We start from the raw sequence: 20,627 nt of genomic DNA on the forward strand, positions 1-20,627 counted from the left end.
CAACACAATGTCCAACCATCAGTGGTTCACAGAATAAGAGAGGAAATCAAAAAGTTCCTGGAATTTAATGAAAATGAAATCACAACCTACCAGAACCTATGGGACACAGCAAAGGCAGTCCTAAGAGGAAAGTTTATACCTATGAGTGCATATATTAAAAGGACAGAGAGAGCTCAAATAAATGAGCTAATGCTACATCTCAAACTTCTAGAAAAACAAGAACAAGCAAAACTCACAACAAGCAGAAGGAGAGAAATATAAAAATAGGGGCTGAAATTAATGTAATAGAGACAAAAATAACAAAGAATCAATGAAACAAAAAGCTGGTTCTTTGAAAAAATAAACTAGATTCACAAGCCCCTGGCAAATCTAACTAAAATAAGGAGAGAAAAGACCCAAATTAGTAAAATCACAAATTAAAAGGGGAGATAACAACAAACACCAAGGAAATCCAGGACAAAGACTACTTTGAGAACCTATATTACAGTAAGTTGGAAAATCTTGAAGAAATGGACAATTTCTAGATACTTATGACCATCCAAAACTGAACCAAGAGGATATTAATCACCTAAACAGATCTATAACATGTAATGAAATTGAAGCATCAATAAAGAGTCTCCCAAAGAAAAACAGTCTAGCACCTGCTAGATTCTCAGCTGAATTCTACAGACCTTTAAAGAAATAAAACCAACACTCCTTAAACTTTTTGATGAAATAGAAAGGGAAGGAACATTGCCTAACTTATTCTATGAAGCCAGTATTACACTCATCCCAAAACCAGACAAGGACACATCAACAAAGGAGAACTACAGGCCAATCTCCTTAATGAACATTGAAGCAAAATCCTCAATAAAAAATGGCAAACCAAATCCAACAACATATCAGAAAGATCATTCACCATGACCAAGTCGGCTTCATCCCAGGGATGCAGGGGTGGCTCAACACATGCAAATCAATAAATGTAAATACACATTAATAGAAGTAAGACAAAAACCACAAAATAATCCACCCCAAAACTCCTAGTCACTATAAACATATTCAGGAAAGTAGCAGGATACAAAATCAACTTATAAAAATCAGTAGCCTTGCAAGTGAACTAAACAGAACTTTCTCAAAAGAAGAAATTCAAATGGCCAAAAAACACATGAAAAAATGCTCACCATCTCTAGCAATAAAGGAAATGCAAATTAAAACCACACTAAGATTCCACCTCACTCCTGTTAGAATAGCCATCATCAGCAACACCACCAACAACAGGTGTTAGCGAGGATGCAGGGAAAAAGGAACCCTCTTACACTGTTGGTGGGAATGTAAACTAGTACAACCAGTCTGGAAAAAAATTTGGGGGCTACTTAAAAAGCTAGACATTGATCTACCATTTGATCCAGCAATACCACTCTTGGGGATATACCCAAAAGACTGTGACACAGGTTACTCCAGAGGCACCTGCACACCCATGTTTATTGCGGCACTATTCACAATAGCCAAGTTATGGAAACAGCCAAGAACGAAATGTTATCATTCGCTGGTAAATGGATGGAATTGGAGAACATCATACTGCGTGAGGTTAGCCTGGCCCAAAAGACCAAAAATCGTATGTTCTCCCTCATATGTGGACATTAGATCAAGGGCAAACACAACAAGGGGATTGGACTTTGAGCACATGATAAAAGCGAGAGCACACAAGGAAGGGTGAGGATAGGTAAGACATCGAAAAAATTAGCTAGCATTTGTTGCCCTTAATGCAGAGAAACTAAAGCAGATACCTTAAAAGCAACTGAGGCCAATAGGAAAAGGGGACCAGGAACTAGAGAAAAGGTGAGATCAAAAAGAATTAACCTAGAAGGTAACACCCACGCACAGGAAATTAATGTGAGTCAACTCCCTGTATAGCTATCCTTATCTCAACCAGCAAAAACCCTTGTTCCTTCCTATTATTGCTTATAGTCTCTCTACAACAAAATTAGAAATAAGGGCAAAATAGTTTCTGCTGGGTATTGGGGGGGTGGGGAGGAGAGGGAGGGGGCGGAGTGGGTGGTAAGGGAGGGGGTGGGGGCAGGGGGGAGAAATGACCCAAGCCTTGTATGCACATATGAATAATAAAAGAAAAAAAAAATGAAAGGTTGGGAGTGGATGTGATAATCAGAAAATTTTTAGTCATTTTTAAAACATTTAACATTGTTATCATCTTATTTTACTTGTGTAAATGGGTTTCACTGTGATCTTTCCATATAATGTACTTTGATAAAATTAATCCCTCTATTACTCTTATCTCTCTCTTTTGAAATAACTTTAATAAACTGCATTATTCTAAAAAAAAAAAAAGTGGAAAGATCACCCATGCTCATGGGTTGGCAGAATCAACATAGTAAAAATGACTATACTACCAAAAGTAATCTACATGTCCAATGCAATTCCCATCAAAATCCCAGTGGAACAGAAAAGAAGACCTGGATATGAATCCACACAGCTATGCCCACCTAATTTTTGACAAAGGTGCCAAAAACACATAATGAAGACAGCCTCTTCAACAAATGTTGCTGAGAAAAGTGGTTATCTGCTTGCAGAAAACTCAAGTTAGATCCATGCCTGTCACCTGTACTAGCATCAACTCAAAGTGTATTAAGGACCTTAACATCAGGCCTGAAATCTTGCAGTTAATACAGAAAAGAGCAGGGAATACTTTGGAAGTAATAGGTATAGACAAGGACTTCCTCAGTAGAACTCCAGCAGCCCAGCAGCTAAGAGAAAGGTTTGACAAATGGGATTACATGAAATTAAAAAGCCTCTGCACAACAAATGAAATATCTAAATTGAAGAGGCACGCACAAAATGGGAGAAAGTCTTTTGTAGCTATACAGCAGACAAGGGACTGATAACTAGAATATACAGGGACCTCAAAAAAATCAAACTCCCCAAAAATCAATGAACCAATAAAGAAGTGGGCAACTGAATTAAACAGAACTTTTTCAAAGGAAGAAGTCCAAATGCCAAAAAACACATGAAAAAATGCTCACCATCCCTGGCCATAAAGGAAATGCAAACCAAAACCACACTAATATTTTACCTCACTCCTGTTAGAATAGCTACCATCAAGAACACCAATGACAACAAATGTTAGTGAGGATGTGGGGAAAAAGGAACCCTTACACACTGCTGGTTCCCATTTTGAAAAACAATATGGAGGCTCCTTAAAAAACTAAACATAGATCTGCCATATGATCCAGCAGTACCACTCCTAGGGATATATCTAAAGGAGTGTGACTCAGTTTACTACAAAGGCACCTGCACACCCATGTTTATTGCAGCATTATTCACAATAGCCAAGCTATGGAAACAGCCAAGGTGTCCCACTACCAATGAATGGATTAAGAAAATGTGGTATTTATACACAATGGAATTTTATTCAGCCACAAAAAAGAATGAAATTTTGTCATCTGCAGGAAAATGGATGGAACTGGAGAACATCATCTTAAGCAAAGTTTGTCAGGCTCAGAAGGCCAAAAATCGCATATTCTCCCTCATATGCAGATTATGGATCTAAAACAAATGCAGTAATATTATTGGACATGGGTCACACACTAAGGGGAGAGCGTGCATGGGAGAAATAGGGAAAGGGAATGAAACCAAAAACTTGAATGTGGTTGATGTGCTCACTGTAGAGGAGCGAATATAGTAATCTTAAACTGGCAGAGGCCACTATGGAAAGAGGACTAAGAAATAGTGAAGAAGTCTAGTTGACATGAACCAATTTGGGTTGTAATACACATGTGCATGGAAACAATTCAAGGAATCTCCCTGTATAGCTATCTTCATCTCAAGCTGGCAAAGACGCTGTGTTTTTCTTTTTTATCTTATGTGTTTTTTCTTCAACAAAAACGGAGAACAGGAGGGTGGAACAGATTCAGTCCAGAGGGCATCTTCTATTCTGTTCCATGGTCCTCATGTCTGTTTTTGTGCCAGTACCAGGCTGTTTTTATTGCTATTATTCTGTGGTATAGTTTGAAGTGGGATATTGTGATACCTCCAGCATAGCTCTTTTTGCTCAGTATTGCCTTGGCTATTCGCCATCTTTTGTGTATCTAAATGAACATTAGGGTATTTGTAGTGGTCTAAGAGTGCTCTGAAAAATTACTAAAATGGTAAGAGTGAGGGAACATACAATGTAAGCTATGCATTGATTGACCAGGAATGTGAGTGAAATTTAGTGAAAAGAAATTTTCTGAAAACTTTCAGAATGGAATTCTGTTACCAGTTCTCTCACCTAGATAAGTGGTCTATCATCATTTGCTCTGCAACAGCCTGCTTCTTCTTCTCTGCAGCCACAATTTCCTGAGAAGACAAAAATAATTTTGTTATCCACAAAGCAGAAAAATACAATAGTTAATATACAAGCCCTATAATTTAAAATATGTATTTCTAATGTCCTTCTTAAAAACAGATTACTAGCTATGTTTAATCTTAAATTGCCATTTCCAAAACGTACCACAGTAAAAATATTTTTTTCATTTAGTAGAAATTATGAGATATTTCCAACAAGCTTCCTGACCTCTTATTAAAGTCATAGTAAAGGAGAAAATGGCGTCCCTTTCCTCTATTCTTTCCCCAGAGACATGTCATACAGTGTACATCTTCACTTGCTTCAAGAAGAATACCAACACTGATTCAAAAAGAATTTAAACTATTCACAGTAAAAGAAGCTGAGAATGAATTGGAATCATTCAATTTTATATCAAAAATCTAAAACAAAACTCTTATTTAAAGGATGATAACCTTTCTATGTCTGTAATGCATTAACAATATTTGATCAATTTTTCCAGTTACTGATTTGATTAAATTGCCTTCATACTAATTTTCACTTTTCTAACTCATCAAATTCATCTAACTGCTTTCTAGGTTATGTTGAATTGCAAGACTTTTAATTAGTCAATTTCTATAAGATCATCATATACTTATAAACACTAAAATATATCTTTTCAGGGGCAAACAAAGGAGGCTTAAAAATTAAGAAGTCAGACAAAAGTATGCTCTATTATTAGGATATAATTTACTATCATCCCATGTAAGACAATACTGTGTGAGATAAAGGCTTTGCAACCTTAGGGAGAGACTGCTTTCCTTAAAACTGATATAAGATATCAAATAAGAATATCTAAAGACAGATCATAAAAATAAAAAGTAAAAATTCCTAAGAAACCTGGAAATATTGGACACAATTATTTAAAATGTAAGTCTACAATTAAATTTAGTTTTTATTTGGCAAATTTTGTTTGGTGGTACTGGGATTTGAATTCAGGGCCTCACACTTGCTAGGTAGTCACTCTACCACCTGAGCCACTTGTCCAGTCTTTTTTTTTGTGTGTGTTTGTGTTATTTTCAACATAGAGTCTCGCTATTTGCCCAGGCTGGCCTCAAAGTGTGATTCTCCTGATCTCTGCTTCCCCTGTAGCTAGAATCATAAGCATGAACCACCAGCACCCAGCTAGTTTTTATTTGGCAGAAATATATGAAGTTTACGCATCTAAATACACCCAAGAGTTTATATCTTTTAACACACAGCTGTATCTTATGCTATTCTTTAGGTTCATGACACATTATAATGATTTTATTTAGTAATAAATTTAAAATAGCAATAAAAACAAAAATCATATAATCTACAGTTAAGCAAGGTATATTTTATAATACCTAAGGATTATTCTGAAAGTAGACAATAACTAAAACAGAAAAATCCACCTCAGGCAGAACATAGATGTAAAGCACAAGAGAAAGCAAAAGAGGGAGCTCAGTGGATTTCACACAGTCCATGCAGAAAGCCCACCTTGACGAGTGCTGAAGTTTATGGTGGTTTTATGCTTTGTGAGAAAGATTGGAACCACCCTCAGGGACACTGTTTTAGAGGTCTGCATAAACATAGAGCAGATTAGAAGCAGAAATCACATTGATGCAAAGATCCAACAACACTGAAAATGACAAAAGAACCAGAGGGCAGAAAAATCACAGACTCACTGATTCTGTTGCACATCTAAATAGCTAAAAAATTAAAGATGTCTCTACCTGCACTTTTGTTAAAAAGTGGCATTAATTTCAGAAGTCTAGAAAATTTATTCAAATAAACATGTTCATGGGGAAACAAAATAGATAAATAAGTGCTACAGCAATAAAAGTTAAAACTTCTTGCTGATGAATTTACATACATTGTTAAAAATGTAATTGTAGAGCAAAGAAATCCACCAATACCTAGATGGCTTTGGGTTATACCAAGAGAAATACCCAGTGACACTTACATATTGATGATATCCATTTTAAATATAACTTCAAAAAATAACATAGTAAACCTTATTTGGAACACTATTTTGCCTCATAATTAGCTCTGTTATTTGTATGATAACCTGGATAATACTCTTTATTCTATTAAGCATAAATACCTGAATAAAAATAGACATAGAAAATTATATGCATGTGGTTTCACTGGAAGAAACTGTAACAAATTTGTAACTTGGGACATCCATAAAAAATCAGTCTACCTGGTCAAGTGATTCATTATATATTGCTGCCAATTCAGAATATATCGATGCTGTATAATCACAATCCAAACAAAATATATATTGATCTTTCCTTCAATGGTAATGATAATATAACTTTTTAAAAGCCATCACCTTGGTATTTCATCAACCTTTACAGGATGTCAAAGATATTAATCCCCTGGGAGTTTTGAGGGGGCATCTTGCTCGTTCATAACTAAAGGACACTAGAGAAATGTTATAGTTATAACAGAACTAGACTAAGAAATACTAATCAACCTAATTTATTTTGAAAAATACATAATTTAAAGTTAGCATTGAAAGTACAAAATTTTGCTTCATTTTTTTATTCCTAGCATTTTTCTTACCTTGTCAGAATTTCTGTGTTAGTAGCTTATGAATTTCAAGAAAATAATCAGGTTACTTCATGAGGGGAAGGGGTGATGCCAAAGAAGCCCACTGGCATAATTGGTGACCAACTAACACTTTGAGTAGTATAAACCAAATTTTTACAAATTATGAAGATTCAAGACAATTTTTTCCACAGAAAATATACAAACTCAAGTCAATTGTTTATTTTAAAAAGTAAGGACTTGGCTTGCATATTAGTGAATTCTCATCTCAGTCCAAATTCAATTGCTGCATTTATTCAATTATAACTCTATGAAATATTGTAATACATATTATCTTAATGATTTATTAAATAAGCAAAAATGTGCTGAGGACTTACTGCGTCTGATTTCTTTGCGCTATGTTGTGCGTGGTAAGGGTTGTCTGCATAACCTAGCTGTAAGAGGGCTTTCCTATCCAAAATTGTAAGGTCATCCATGCTGGCTTCTTCACCTTGATCACACTGTACATGAAAGCAATAAATTAATCATCACATGCATATTTACAATATGTTTTACAAAAATAAGGGAAGAAGTAACCACTGAATAGCTCACTGATCATTTGATAGAAGAGTAACAAGCTCTGAAAATCAGATTGCCTGTCTGAATGCAGCTGTCATTTGCTCATCTTTGAATGCAGGTGACCTCTCTGTGCCTCATTTAGTCATAGACAAAATGGGAATAATAGTAACAACTGCACACAATAAAAATGATTCAATGAGATATATAACCAACACTTATAAAAAGTACCTTGACACACAGTAAACATTAAACAAAACACACAAACTATTATAGCTATTATTGCCCAGGTTGAGTCTTTGTAAAATTAACAAATGTGGATCATTACACATGAAATTAAATTCAAGAAGTTAAGTACTAAAACATGGGGATAATTTTTTGAGGTAAAGGACTCTGAGATTTCTTATGTTCTGTACTATGAACATAAGATGTGCTTAAAATACCTTAACCGAAGAAACTCACAATATGACAGCAATTGGCCAAAAGCTTAACAGAGTTAATGAGTTTTCTCCCAGGCTTTATTCTTACTTTAGGTCTTTCTTAAAAGGTCACATGCCACCTTTGTACTCTTCCCTGTCTTCATGACATTTAGTTGCTACATGAGATTTTATGATGCATTTCTTTACTGTTCACTGCCTGTACCTCCTACTATAAATTCCACAGCAGTGGAAACTTTCTCAACACTGTATCCGTGGTGCCAGAGAAGTATTTACTATTTGCAAACCAAGGTATGAGAATATTTTATAATTTTACTTATTTATCCACTAACAGACCTGTTTTTCCTAAACAAGGATTTTTTTAAACAGAACCAAAAACACGCTTAGCCAATGCTAAGGTAAAGTAAGCAGATTAATTTAATAGATATATTTAAGTATAAGCAAAGCTCTGCATTATATGGAGGTTGAAAAATCTTTCAAAAGGACTTTATTTTATTTCACTTTGCTTTTAACATTTCACAAAAGAAAAGCAGTGACATTTCTACTTGGTATATCAATTTTGACCTCCTAAAGTCAACTTCCATGTAGTCTTTCCCAAATTCTAGCTAATGGTAATTGCTCAAGCAAGAAGGGATTCATTTTTTAATTTTAAAATACTTGATTGGTAAATAGAAATTTTACATGTTTAAGGAATACAGCATGGTGATTTGATATATTATGTAGAGTGTAATAATTATAATAAAGTTAACACGTCCATCGGCACACATCATTACAATGAGTATGGAAGATAAGAATACTTAAAATTTATTCTTATCAAATTGCAAGTAAAAAGTACAGTATTAGTAATTATAGTCACCATGTATACATCAGTTCTCCAAAATTTATTTACCTGATATAACTGAAACATCTCCCCATACCCACCAAAATCAGGCCTCTGACAACCACATATAAGTGACTACAGGTTCATCCATGTGCAGCCCACTCTTTATCTTCTCTGTCTCTTAGGCCTTACAATCAACCTATCAGCAAGTTAGCCCCACCTTCAGAGGCCAGACAGAATCTGATTTCATGAGAAATCATCATCATGTGTTGCCTGGGTTATCGTGCCAGTCTCAAAGGTCTTCCTGCTTCTAGTTTTGCCCTATCTTAATTCTCAACAGAACAAAGTACCTTTCTGCCTCAGAGTAAAAGGCCAAGCTCCTTAACATGGCCTGTAGTGTCTCTCATCTGCCTCCCAGGCTCCTGTTTACTTCATAACCAGTTGCTTCAGCCCTCCTAGCTCTCCTTCCTCCTCACATCGTACTAGTAATCTTCCTCCACAGTTTCTAAACACTGCATGACCATTCCTACTTCATAACACTTAGTTTCTCCTGACTGATTGTCTTCTGTCTCTTTAAGGTGAATGCTAAAATGCTATGTTATCAGAAGGTCTCCCCTGGTGAGCCTATGCAGAGCACTACCCCCTACTTAGAGCCCTGGCTTTCCCTGTTCCCTTCTATTCGTGGCATTTATCACCATCCATCATAGGATTGGTTTTCATCTATTGATTATTTTCTTCTTGCTCTCTCTTTCCATTATAATATAAATTCTGTAACAGCAGACATTTTTGTCTGTTTCATTCACTAACTATCCCGGATAAGGCCTCTCTTAACTCGCACATAGTTAGGCATCTAATAACTATTTGTTAATAGAATAAACAATAAATGAATGAATTATGATGATCATTTCAAAAGTTGAAAGGTACTTTGTCATTTTATTGAATTTGTGAAGAAAGCTACATATAAAATGATTATCAATAGTACAACTAAGGAGTTAACACTATTTTCTGAAAATTGAAGTTTAATAATTTTCACATTTTATTTAAAGATTTTTCATTATTATTTAAATACATGTATATAGTATATATAGTACATGTATATTATATTTCATTATCTAAATTCATATACATACACAGGTAAGTTTACATTGTGGTAGCAAAGCAATTGGACAACAAGAAACTTATCACCTTTTTATACTAAGCAGAAGGAAACCTCAACAAAGGAAATTTATAATTGGAGTTGAGCAGTCACTTATTTTATTGTTGCAACTGACAAGGTGTCAACTCCTGTAGCAGCCAGCTTAGTCAGCAGCTGTGGCCTTTCCTTATTGTCCTGGATCCTAAATATAGCCAACCTTAGCTTTTCCTTGTCAATAAAAAGAATCGGTTTACATATTCCTCCCTTCTGTAAACAGAGCTCACATTTCTAATACTAAGGACTTCTATTTCCAGATATTACTATTGCATTGTTAAGCTCATGAATTGAATAGAATTTTCTAGTAGCCTATTTATAGAGAAGTTTTGATTCTCATGATGCTACATATTTAAAAAGATACCAAGTAAGTTGCTCGAAGTATGAGATTGTTCTATTCAGAATCTACAGGAACCTTTACAGAAGGTCTTTGAAAAAAACTACCAAAAGCATATTAAGTTTGATAATTTCACACTTTTAATGGATGCTCAAAAAAATTCAAAGAAGCAAAAATAGCATCATTTTCAGGTATAAAATATATACAGATTGGCTTCTATAAAATATTCACACTTATCATTTCTCAGTCATATGGAAAGATTTATAAATGACAATTTCTCCTTAAAACAAAAGTAAACAAATGCCCTTATTTGAACTTGTATTCAAAGGAATTTTTTATTTAAAAAATAAGTTGAACTGTTTTGCTACCACTTGATAAACGTGTGCTTGTGAAAACCTGCATTCTACTTTCTCAGCATATTTACAGTGATCTGAATGTTATGTGGTTGATCTGAAAATAATACATGACTGGGTGCTGAAGGTTGTGAAATTATCCTGTGAAGTATTTTACAAACTAGGTTATCATATCTGGGTGTATCTGTTTGGGTCTGGTAAATTAGCTTTGAGACAAAAGTGACCAAATGAATCCACTAATTTTGTTACTCTTTCATCTAAACATTGTGATTTCTTTAGTTCTAGACATGAATTTCAAAAAATAACTGATAAACCACAAATGCTTATAAATGTATCATTTTTTTACTTATAGAAAAATGATAAGCAAATACTACCATAAAACCTCCCTGAAAATACATAATTCTATAGAAAGTTGACTGAATTGCAAAGTATATCCAAATAGTCCCCTCCTTATGGTCAATAGTATCACAAACCATGTTTCCAAGCTTTTCTTTCTAAAATCACAATTCACTTTTCCTGTACACTTATGAAATGCCATTAAATTATTATGGTTAATTTTCTCTTATGTTCGTGAATGGTGAGTTCACACCTAGTTAACATTAAATGAAAGTATAGCAATTTTAAGATTAAAAATAATCTCCAGAATAAAGTTAAAGACAGTTGGGTAAAGCTGGCACCAAGTGGCTTGTACTTGTAATCCAAGCTACTTGAGAGGCTGAGATCAGGAGGATCAGAGTTCGTGGCCAGCGCTGGCAAACAGTTCACAAGACCTCCATTTCCAAAATAACCAGAGCAAAATGGACCTTGAGGTGTGGCTCAAGCAGTAGAACTTTTGCTTTGCAAGCTTGAAGCCATTCAAATCCCAATTCCACCAAAAAAAAAAAAAAAAAAAAGCTAGGAAGTGATGACAGTTTTTGAATAAAACAGGTCATTCTAAGGTCTGAAACCACCTTCTCAATTTTAAACCTTAGACTATAATCAACAGAGTTTATGACAACTATATCAAAGCATACATATTAATACTGCTGTATTTTCACTCTCAAGGCAAGGGAAAGCTTGTAACAGAGAAAAGATGACTAGATCATATGGCTAGAATTTTCACATCTCAAAATGGTGATAATAAACTTTTTATATTTCTTGTGAAGAATAAAGTAGTTAACATAAGTAAAATATATTAAGTAGCCCCTGGCCACAGAAATAATGTTGGCTATTAAACTTATTATAACTAATAGCAAGACACATCCAACAAAAAGATATTTTTACAGCACACACAATTTGGTTTAAATTTCATTAAAATTTTACAAAGCTTCATACATTACCCTTTTATCTGTCTTGTTTCTTGGAGTCTGTTGACGTGTGATATGTGATTTTGCTTTTTCTGCATTTCTCTGACTATACTGTTTATAGCCCTCTTTCACTTCAGTTTCATATTGCTGATATTTTTGCTTATATTTGCTGCTTGGTGCTGGCAAATTTTCAGGTATTATGTCCTGTTCCTAAAGGTAAAAGAAAGAAAAGAAAAGAAAACATATGTTGTCCACCAGAAAAAAAAAAGAAGAGTTCTTAATTTTCCTTTTGACATCAATGGGTTTACTATTTACCTTAACATTTATGCCAAAGGAAGAGACCATTAAAATCTATGTTCTAAACAGAAGTGATATTTAACTTTTAACTGGTACAGCGTTATTGACCAATCTGAGCAGGCAGAACTGCTCAGAATGGGCTCTTAGCCTTAAATACCAGCAATCCTATACTTCGTTTCACAGCTGAAAATCAGTCCTAGTTCCAAAAGAATTTGAGAGAAAAAAAATAAACTTGTCTTTCTTCTTAGAAATTTTAGGTGAGCATTATCTTTTCTGTTCTAGAACTCCATTGCCAATCAGTTCCTCCAAAACAGTCAAAGGAACTGGAGATTGCTAATTCTGGGAAGCACTGGTTGCTAATTCTGGAATACTGTGATATTCTACCTTCTGGTCTTATTTGGGTCCCTGCACATTTCCACAGGAGTGAGATATAATAGAGACAGTGGATAGGAGACACGTAAAAGAAGAACTAAGCAAATACAAGAGCATTCAGATTGGCCCAGAGAACACACGGGCTCTCAGGGGAGCAATAATGCCAATCTAACTCTTGAAAAATGTTGAGTCTAACCCAGAAAAGAAGGATGAGCCAAAGCTTCAGGGGAAAAAACTGTACACTGTATACAAACAGTCTCCTCCTTATGGTCAATAGTATCACAAACCATGTTTCCAAGCTTTTCTTTCTAAAAATCATGATTGACTCTTCAATACAGAGTGAGATGTTGTTGTTGGTATTTGCTGTTACTATTGTTTCTAATGCTGCTGATGCAAGTCAGGGCCTTGCACATTCCTGCTAAGTGCTCTGCAAATGAGCTAAACCCCCAACCAAGACTAGAGTATGACCCAATTCCCAAAAATGATACTGAGAACATGAAAAGAACATCAACAAAACAAAGACTTACAAAGACAGGAAAGCAAGGCCTACAGTGGTAGTCAGAGCCTGTATTTACTAGAGAGTGTCTGAAATAGAAACATGCTCCAACTGGACACCTCAGATTAAATATAGTTATTCACCTGCTTCATAGTATCCTAGTGACTTAAGTTATGACTACCTAACATAAATAACATATGACTAACATAAATAATATAAGATTTAATAATCTTATATTGTTAAATTTGTAAGATCTGAGCTAATATCTTGCCAGTTTTTTTAATTCCTGGATTCCACATTTGGATATATCTATATTTAACCAATTTTGTAAGAAAAATTAAAGATACCATTCCTATGAGTGAAAAATCAAAACAAAATGATTCTACCATGGTTGTTGTTGGAGATTTCCATATATAAAATTCTTAAAGTGGGCAAAGCATAGACCAAACATAGTAAAATATCTGAATTAAGTACAATGCTAATACTATAGACTGTAATTCTAAAAGCTAATAATACACGAGTGTACACTAACCACTCCACTCTGCTGATTATGTGGCATTTGACACAGCATAACCCAACCAAAAGGAGATGACTTTGGTGGATTAGAATAAGTATGCACTGCACTAAGTGGAGCATATGAAAAATCATCCTAAAAGAATAAAAATGTAATGATACTTAGTAAATGCTGTGTGTAATATTGTGCTCAAATGTTTATTAAGTTAAATATCAAGTAAAACTTACCTCATCATCAGAGTCAACAAGGCTTCCCAAATCAAGTTGTGGGACCCTGAAAGAAATAATCCATGCATCTCATAACATTCGAAATGAGGCTTTAATAACTGCAAATTGAATGTTTCATCCTGTATGAAAGGTCACATGAAACCAATGTGCTGGCTTCCACCAGCTTGTAATAGGTTTTTGCTAAAGGGTCAGCAATTTTTCAAGCTAGCTGTTAAACACAGTCTTATTAAAAATAAAAAGTATGTAAATATAAAATTAAATAAAGTATGTCAAGAACAAAGGTAAAACATACTCAAACTTCCTCACTTCCTTATGATTTTCCTGCACTTCGTGGTTGTGTGCTCTAGAAGTTTCACATCTGTTTATCTGTATCAGAATACAATCGTGCACATCTCTTTCCACCTCTGTATTCACTGATTTTACCCAGAGAGCTTGAAATCTGCCATAGTAGTATTATTTACAAAGAAACCAGCAATTTCTATGAATCAACAAATTGGCAAATTGCTATAAATCAACATTTGATTTATTATTTTGTTGATTTCTGAGACTTAAAAATGTGTTGGATAAAATATTAATAATGCAACATAGCTGTCAAGTAGTAAATAGCACAAAAATTACTGCAGAATATTATTTCAGTATTCAAAACTATTGATTTCACAAAGAGATCACTCATAACACGTCACAGTAAAAAAAATTATCAACCAACACTCACTTTGGATCTACATATATTTTCTCTCAGTAAAAGTTGTGATCAATTTAAAATATAGTTTAACTTATTATAACGAAGTAAACTTAGGATACACTTTCAGAACACCAGTTGTTAAAACATTTTGCAAAACAGAACTGACACACTCCTTGTTACATTATTCAATGCCTTGTATCTAGTTCTTAAAAATAACTCTATTTTTATGTCTAGAAAGGCGTACATCAATCTGTCATGAAGGACCACATAAAACTATCATATTTGCTCATTTTTAATCTATAAAAATTTCAACGTCACATGGCTCAGACTAGCAAATCTCTAAGCATTTAATTTCAATTTCCAAGAAGACTTGTGGTCTAAAGTACCTGAATATTATACTTTCAAGTATTTTTTTAAAAGCGTAAAATACTGGAAAGTGTAACATACAAACATAATGCATTCTAAACCAAAAATAAAACTTTAGTAAGATTGGTTAAATTGTCATATCCCTCAAGATTAAACCTAGCTACATTTAGTATTAAATTAATTTTCACTATACCAATCTTAAAAAGAAAATGTTAAATATTTCTTTAATAACTGCATTTAGTATTTAGACAGGAGATAGATGTTTACCCTGATTTACACATTATGCAATGTACACATGTATCAAAAAAATCCTATTGTACACCATAAATACGTACAATTTTTGTGTTTTATGTATCCATTTTAAAATGAATTCAAATTTTAAAAAGACATAATAAAGCCAATTTTCTAAAATATTTAAACATTTCAGGAAAATGTGCAAACAGTATTATAGAAAATTTTTTAAAGTGCTATTACCCACAATCCTTTCATTCTGTCACAAGAGCTATTTTAATTTTGGTTTGATAATACTCAGGACTTTCCTATGCAGATAAGTTTTTTCTGTAGTTTATCATCATATCAACATATATGATTTTGCTTTATTTTTTAACTTGTCATGGTGTCATAAACATTTGTCCAGTAAGCAGTTCAGAGGTGAAGAAACCAGGCTTACACAGGTTGGCAGGGGTTCTGGGTTGTCCATCCTTGCTTTAATTAAGAAATAAAAAAACAGAATCAGTATGCACATATTCTTTATACTTTAAAAAATAACCACTGACTCAGTGCAGTAAACACAATTATAATTTTTCTCAGTAAATTCCATATAAAAATAAAAATTAAGCCCCTTCCCACTGTGCCTGAGATATAGATAAAATACGAGATAGATAATCACCACCTGCATAGCTGTCTGCTGGGGAAGACATAACTCAAACACCAATAGGAAAAATAAGACTATGACAGGGCCACGCTGTAGCATGTGTGCCCATCCACTCTAGGGAACTGAGGAAGCTTTCCAAAACAAAAGGCAACCTTTAAAGGGTACACTGAAGAATGAGCCAGATAGCCAGATGAAAAGATAAGGGGGAAATTTGTTTTTACCAAAAAACAATATTACTTATAAAATATTATCTAATTTGTGATTTCAATGATACTGATTGAAGGTATAGAAATTACATTTAAGACAGCTTTATCACTCTTAATTGAACATAAAAGTGAAAGAATACACATTCAACTTACTATGGAAAGCATTATTTTAAATATGATCGCAGGAAATGGTTAAATGTGGAAATGATAAAATTACAAAGAGATAACTTAATTGAAAAAATTACTTATAGTTTAAGATAGACAAATTTTTATTACATCAAGGATTTTCTTTACTGTATTTTTGAACCATTAAGATATCAGTTAATTTTAGGGGAAAAAACTTTAGAAAGCTAAATTGAATCATAATCACTGTCATTATTATTCTTGAGAGTGTTTTGCTAAGCTCAGTCTTATAACAACACAGGCATAATTGTTTTAGAATAGCAGTTACCCAATCCTCCTTAAACTGTTCCACGAAATAGAAAGAGAAGGAAAACTGCCAAAAACATTTTATGAAGCCAGTATTACACTTATCCCAAAACCAGGCAAAGACACCTCCAAAAAGGAGAACTATAGGCCAATCTCCTTAATGAACATTGATGCAAAAATCCTCAACAAAGTAATGGCAAACCGAATTCAACAACACATCAAAAATATTATTCACCATGAACAAGTAGACTTCATCCCAGGGATGAACATATGAAAATCAATAAACGTAATAAACCACATCAACAGAAGCAAAGACAAAAACCACTTGATCATCTCAATAGATGCAGAAAAAGCCTTCGATAAGATTCAACACCATTTCATGATAAAAGCTCTAAGAAAACTAGGAATAGAAGGAAAGTACCTCAACATTATAAAAGCTATACATGACAAACCTACAGCCAGCATTGCACTTAACAGAGAAAAACTGAAACCATTCCCTCTAAAATCAGGAACCAGACAAGGATGCCCACTATCTCCACTCCTATTCAACATAGTACTGGAATTCCTAGCCAGAGCAATTGGGCAAGAAGAAGGAATAAAAGGAATACAAATAGGTAAAGAAACTGTCAAAATATCCCTATTTGCAGACAACATGATCCTATACCTTAAAGACCCAAAAAACTCTACTCAGAAGCTTCTAGACATCATCAATAGCTACAGCAAGGTAGCAGGATATAAAATCAACATAGAAAAATCATTAGCATTTCTATACACTAACAATGGGCAAACTGAAAAAGAATGTATGAAAACAATTCCATTTACAATAGCCTCAAACAAAATCAAATACCTAGGTGTAAACCTAACAAAAGATATGAATGACCTCTACAAGGGAAACTATAAACTTCTGAAGAAAGAGATTGAGGAAGACTATAGAAAGTGGAGAGATCTCCCAAGCTCATGGATTGGTAGAATCAACATAGTAAAAATGTCGATACTCCCAAAAGTAATCTACATGTTTAATGCAATTCCCATCAAAATTCCAATGATATTCATTAAAGAGATTGAAAAATCTACCATTAAATTTATATGGAAACACAAGAGGCCACGAATAGCCAAGGCAATACTCAGTCAAAAGAACAATGCAGGAGGTATCACGATACCTGACTTCAAACTACATTACAAAGCAATAACAATAAAAACAGCATGGTACTGGCACAAAAACAGACATGAACACCAGTGGAACAGAATAGAGGACCCAGATATGAAGCCACACAACTATAACCAACTTGTCTTTGACAAAGGAGCTAAAAATATACGATGGAGAAATAGCAGCCTCTTCAACAAAAACTGCTGGGAAAACTGGTTAGCAGTCTGAAAAAAACTGAAACTAGATCCATGTATATCACCCTATACCAAGATTAACTCAAAATGGATCAAGGATCTTAATATCAGACCACAAACTCTTAAGTTGATACAGGAAAGAGTAGGAAATACTCTGGAGTTAGTAGGTATAGGTAAGAACTTTCTCAACGAAACCCCAGCAGCACAGCAACTAAGAGATAGCATAGATAAATGGGACCTCATAAAGCTAAAAAGCTTCTGTTCATCAAAAGAAATGGTCTCTAAGCTGAAGAGAACACCCACAGAGTGGGAGAAAATATTTGCCAACTATACATCAGACAAAGGACTGATAACCAGAATGTATAGGGAACCTAAAAAACTAAATTCTCCCAAAACTAATGAACCAATAAAGAAATGGGCAAGTGAACTAAACAGAACTTTCTCAAAAGAAGAAATTCAAATGGCCAAAAAACACATGAAAAAATGCTCACCATCTCTAGCAATAAAGGAAATGCAAATTAAAACCACACTAAGATTCCACCTCACCCCTGTTAGAATAGCCATCATTAGCAACACCACCAACAACGGTGTTGGCGAGGATGCGGGAAAAAGGAACCCTCTTACACCGTTGGTGGGAATGTAAACTAGTACAAACACTCTGGAAAAAAATTTGGAGGCTACTTAAAAAGCTAAACATTGACCTACCATTTGATCCAGCAATACCACTCTTGGGGATATACCCAAAAGACTGTGACACAGGTTACTCCAGAGGCACCTGCACACCCATGTTTATTGTGGCACTATTCACAATAGCCAAGTTATGGAAACAGCCAAGATGCCCCACCACTGACTAATGGATTAAGAAAATGTGGTATCTATACACAATGGAATTTTATGCAGCCATGAAGAAGAACGAAATGTTATCATTCGCTGGTAAATGGATGCAATTGGAGAACATCATTCTGAGTGAGGTTAGCCTGGCCCAAAAGACCAAAAATCGTATGTTCTCCCTCATATGTGGACATTAGACCAAGGGCAAACACAACAAGGGGATTAGACCTTGAGCACATGATAAAAGCGAGAGCACACAAGGAAGGGGTGAGGATAGGTAAGACACCTAAAAAACTAGCTAGCATTTGTTGTCCTTAACGCAGAGAAACTAAAGCAGATACCTTAAAAGCAACTGAGGCCAATAGGAAAAGGGGACCAGGAACTAGAGAAAAGGTGAGATCAAAAAGAATTAACCTAGAAGGTAACACACACCCACAGGAAATCAATGTGAGTCAACTCCCTGTATAGCTATCCTTATCTCAATCAGCAAAAACCCTTGTTCCTTCCTATTATTGCTTATAGTCTCTCTACAACAAAATTAGAAATAAGGACAAGTATGTATGTTTCTGCTGGGTATTGAGGGGGGGGAGAGGGAGGGGGCAGAGAGGGTGGTAAGGGAGGGGGTGGGGGCAGGGGGGAGAAATGACCCAAGCCTTGTATGCACATATGAATAATAAAATAATAAAAAAAAAGAGAATAGCAGTTACCTTTCTTATCTAGACAATTTAGGATGGAGATAATTTATAGCTTATATATCCTTAAGCCAAGGGCCAGCAACTATTACTCACAGCCCTGCTTTTGTAAATAAAGTTTTATTGAAGCATAGCCAGCTCATTTGTCGACAAATTGCATATGGCTATGTTCACACTACAACTGCAAAGTTAAAAAACTGCAACAGAGAGTCTACCATCCACGAAACTAAAAATATTTACCACCTGGCTGCTTACAGAAAATGTTGCATATTTTTGTGTATGGTTTTCTCCTTTTATGCTAGTTCTATGTTATTCCTTAAGAAATTACCATTTTTGTGTCAATTACTTTATCTAGAAGTTGTGTGACAATTTACCTAACACTTCTCGACTGCTTTCAGTTTTTTTTCACTATTTAAAAAAAGCACTTCATTGGGAGGCTGAGATTGGGTGGATCACAGTTCAGGCTGGCAAAATAACCAGAACAGAAAGGACTGGAGGTGTGGCTTAAACCGTAGGACACCTGCCTCACCAGTGTGAAGCCCTGAGTTCAAACGCCGGTGCTGCCAAAAAAGGTTTTTTAATTAATAAATTTTAAAAGCACTTCAAGAATACCTTTTACAACTGTCTTTCTCTACATTTTGTATCTTTTTCCTCACAACATATAGTCAGAAGCAGGATTGCTTAGATCAAGTAATTCAAAAAACTGTATAGCATAATACACACTATCGATAATATTTCAAAAAACAATGAACCATTTTACAATGCAATATCTCTAGTTCCGAGTATTCTTAATATTACCTTTTTTAAAGGCATAAAAGTATCATTATGTTGTTTGGGGGGTGTTTTGGGAGGTTGTTTGTTTGAGGCAGGATCTCACTGTGTAGCCCCGACTAGTCTGGAACTTATGATCCTTCTCGTCTGCCTCCTGAGTGCTGGAATTATAACAAGTACCATCATGCCCTGCTCTGAACGACTTTCTATGTTTTTATGTCCTACACCTATTTATTCATTTTTTGTTTGCAGTGATATTTGTAGCACTAAGTACCACTGTTTTTTTAAGTTTATGACTAATAATCTCAAGGCTATGAGTTCAATTCCCAGTACCACAGGAAAAAAAAAGTTTAGGTGCTATGTCTCATTTTTAATTCTAACTCCTCTTAAAGCATTCCAGAATTAATACCAACTATATTATATGTTTATATAGATATATAAAACTATTTAATATATTAATTATATAATATTGTATAAATACATAATATATTAGCATATTAACTATATTACGTAGTTATATATATATAACTATATTATACATAGTCAGGATGAACTGTATTGACACCTGGCTGATAAACTCTAAAAGGCAATAAACTGAATATCTGGGATTGTTTTTTCCTTAAGAAACAATAGTCCTAAGATAGGCATAAACTTTTTCTCTAACTTCACTATTAACTC

The 20,627-nt window shown here is 34.4% G+C and overlaps 1 protein-coding gene across 10 annotated transcripts in view; it reads right to left on the minus strand.

The window, feature by feature from the left end:
• Caps2 (calcyphosine 2) overlaps window positions 1–20,627 on the minus strand; it is a 55,313-nt gene that overhangs the window by 29,067 nt on the left and 5,619 nt on the right. For 4 of the 10 annotated variants that reach the window (XM_074083954.1, XM_074083950.1, XM_074083948.1 and 1 more), the window contains exons 3-7: window positions 15,476–15,510; window positions 13,758–13,803; window positions 11,885–12,061; window positions 7,252–7,374; window positions 4,265–4,332 (exon numbers count right to left, since the gene is read on the minus strand). In XM_074083954.1, coding sequence (XP_073940055.1) covers window positions 4,265–4,332; window positions 7,252–7,374; window positions 11,885–12,061; window positions 13,758–13,803; window positions 15,476–15,510 — 449 coding nt within the window. Of the gene's footprint in view, window positions 1–4,264; window positions 4,333–5,818; window positions 5,901–7,251; window positions 7,375–11,884; window positions 12,062–13,501; window positions 13,516–13,556; window positions 13,666–13,757; window positions 13,804–15,475; window positions 15,511–20,627 lie in introns of those variants that run through there. The other 6 variants (XM_074083953.1, XM_074083951.1, XM_074083952.1 and 3 more) reach the window with 4 other exon arrangements.

Source organism: Castor canadensis, chromosome 8, assembly GCF_047511655.1.
Source record: "Castor canadensis chromosome 8, mCasCan1.hap1v2, whole genome shotgun sequence".
NCBI classification, from domain to species: Eukaryota; Metazoa; Chordata; class Mammalia; order Rodentia; family Castoridae; genus Castor; species Castor canadensis.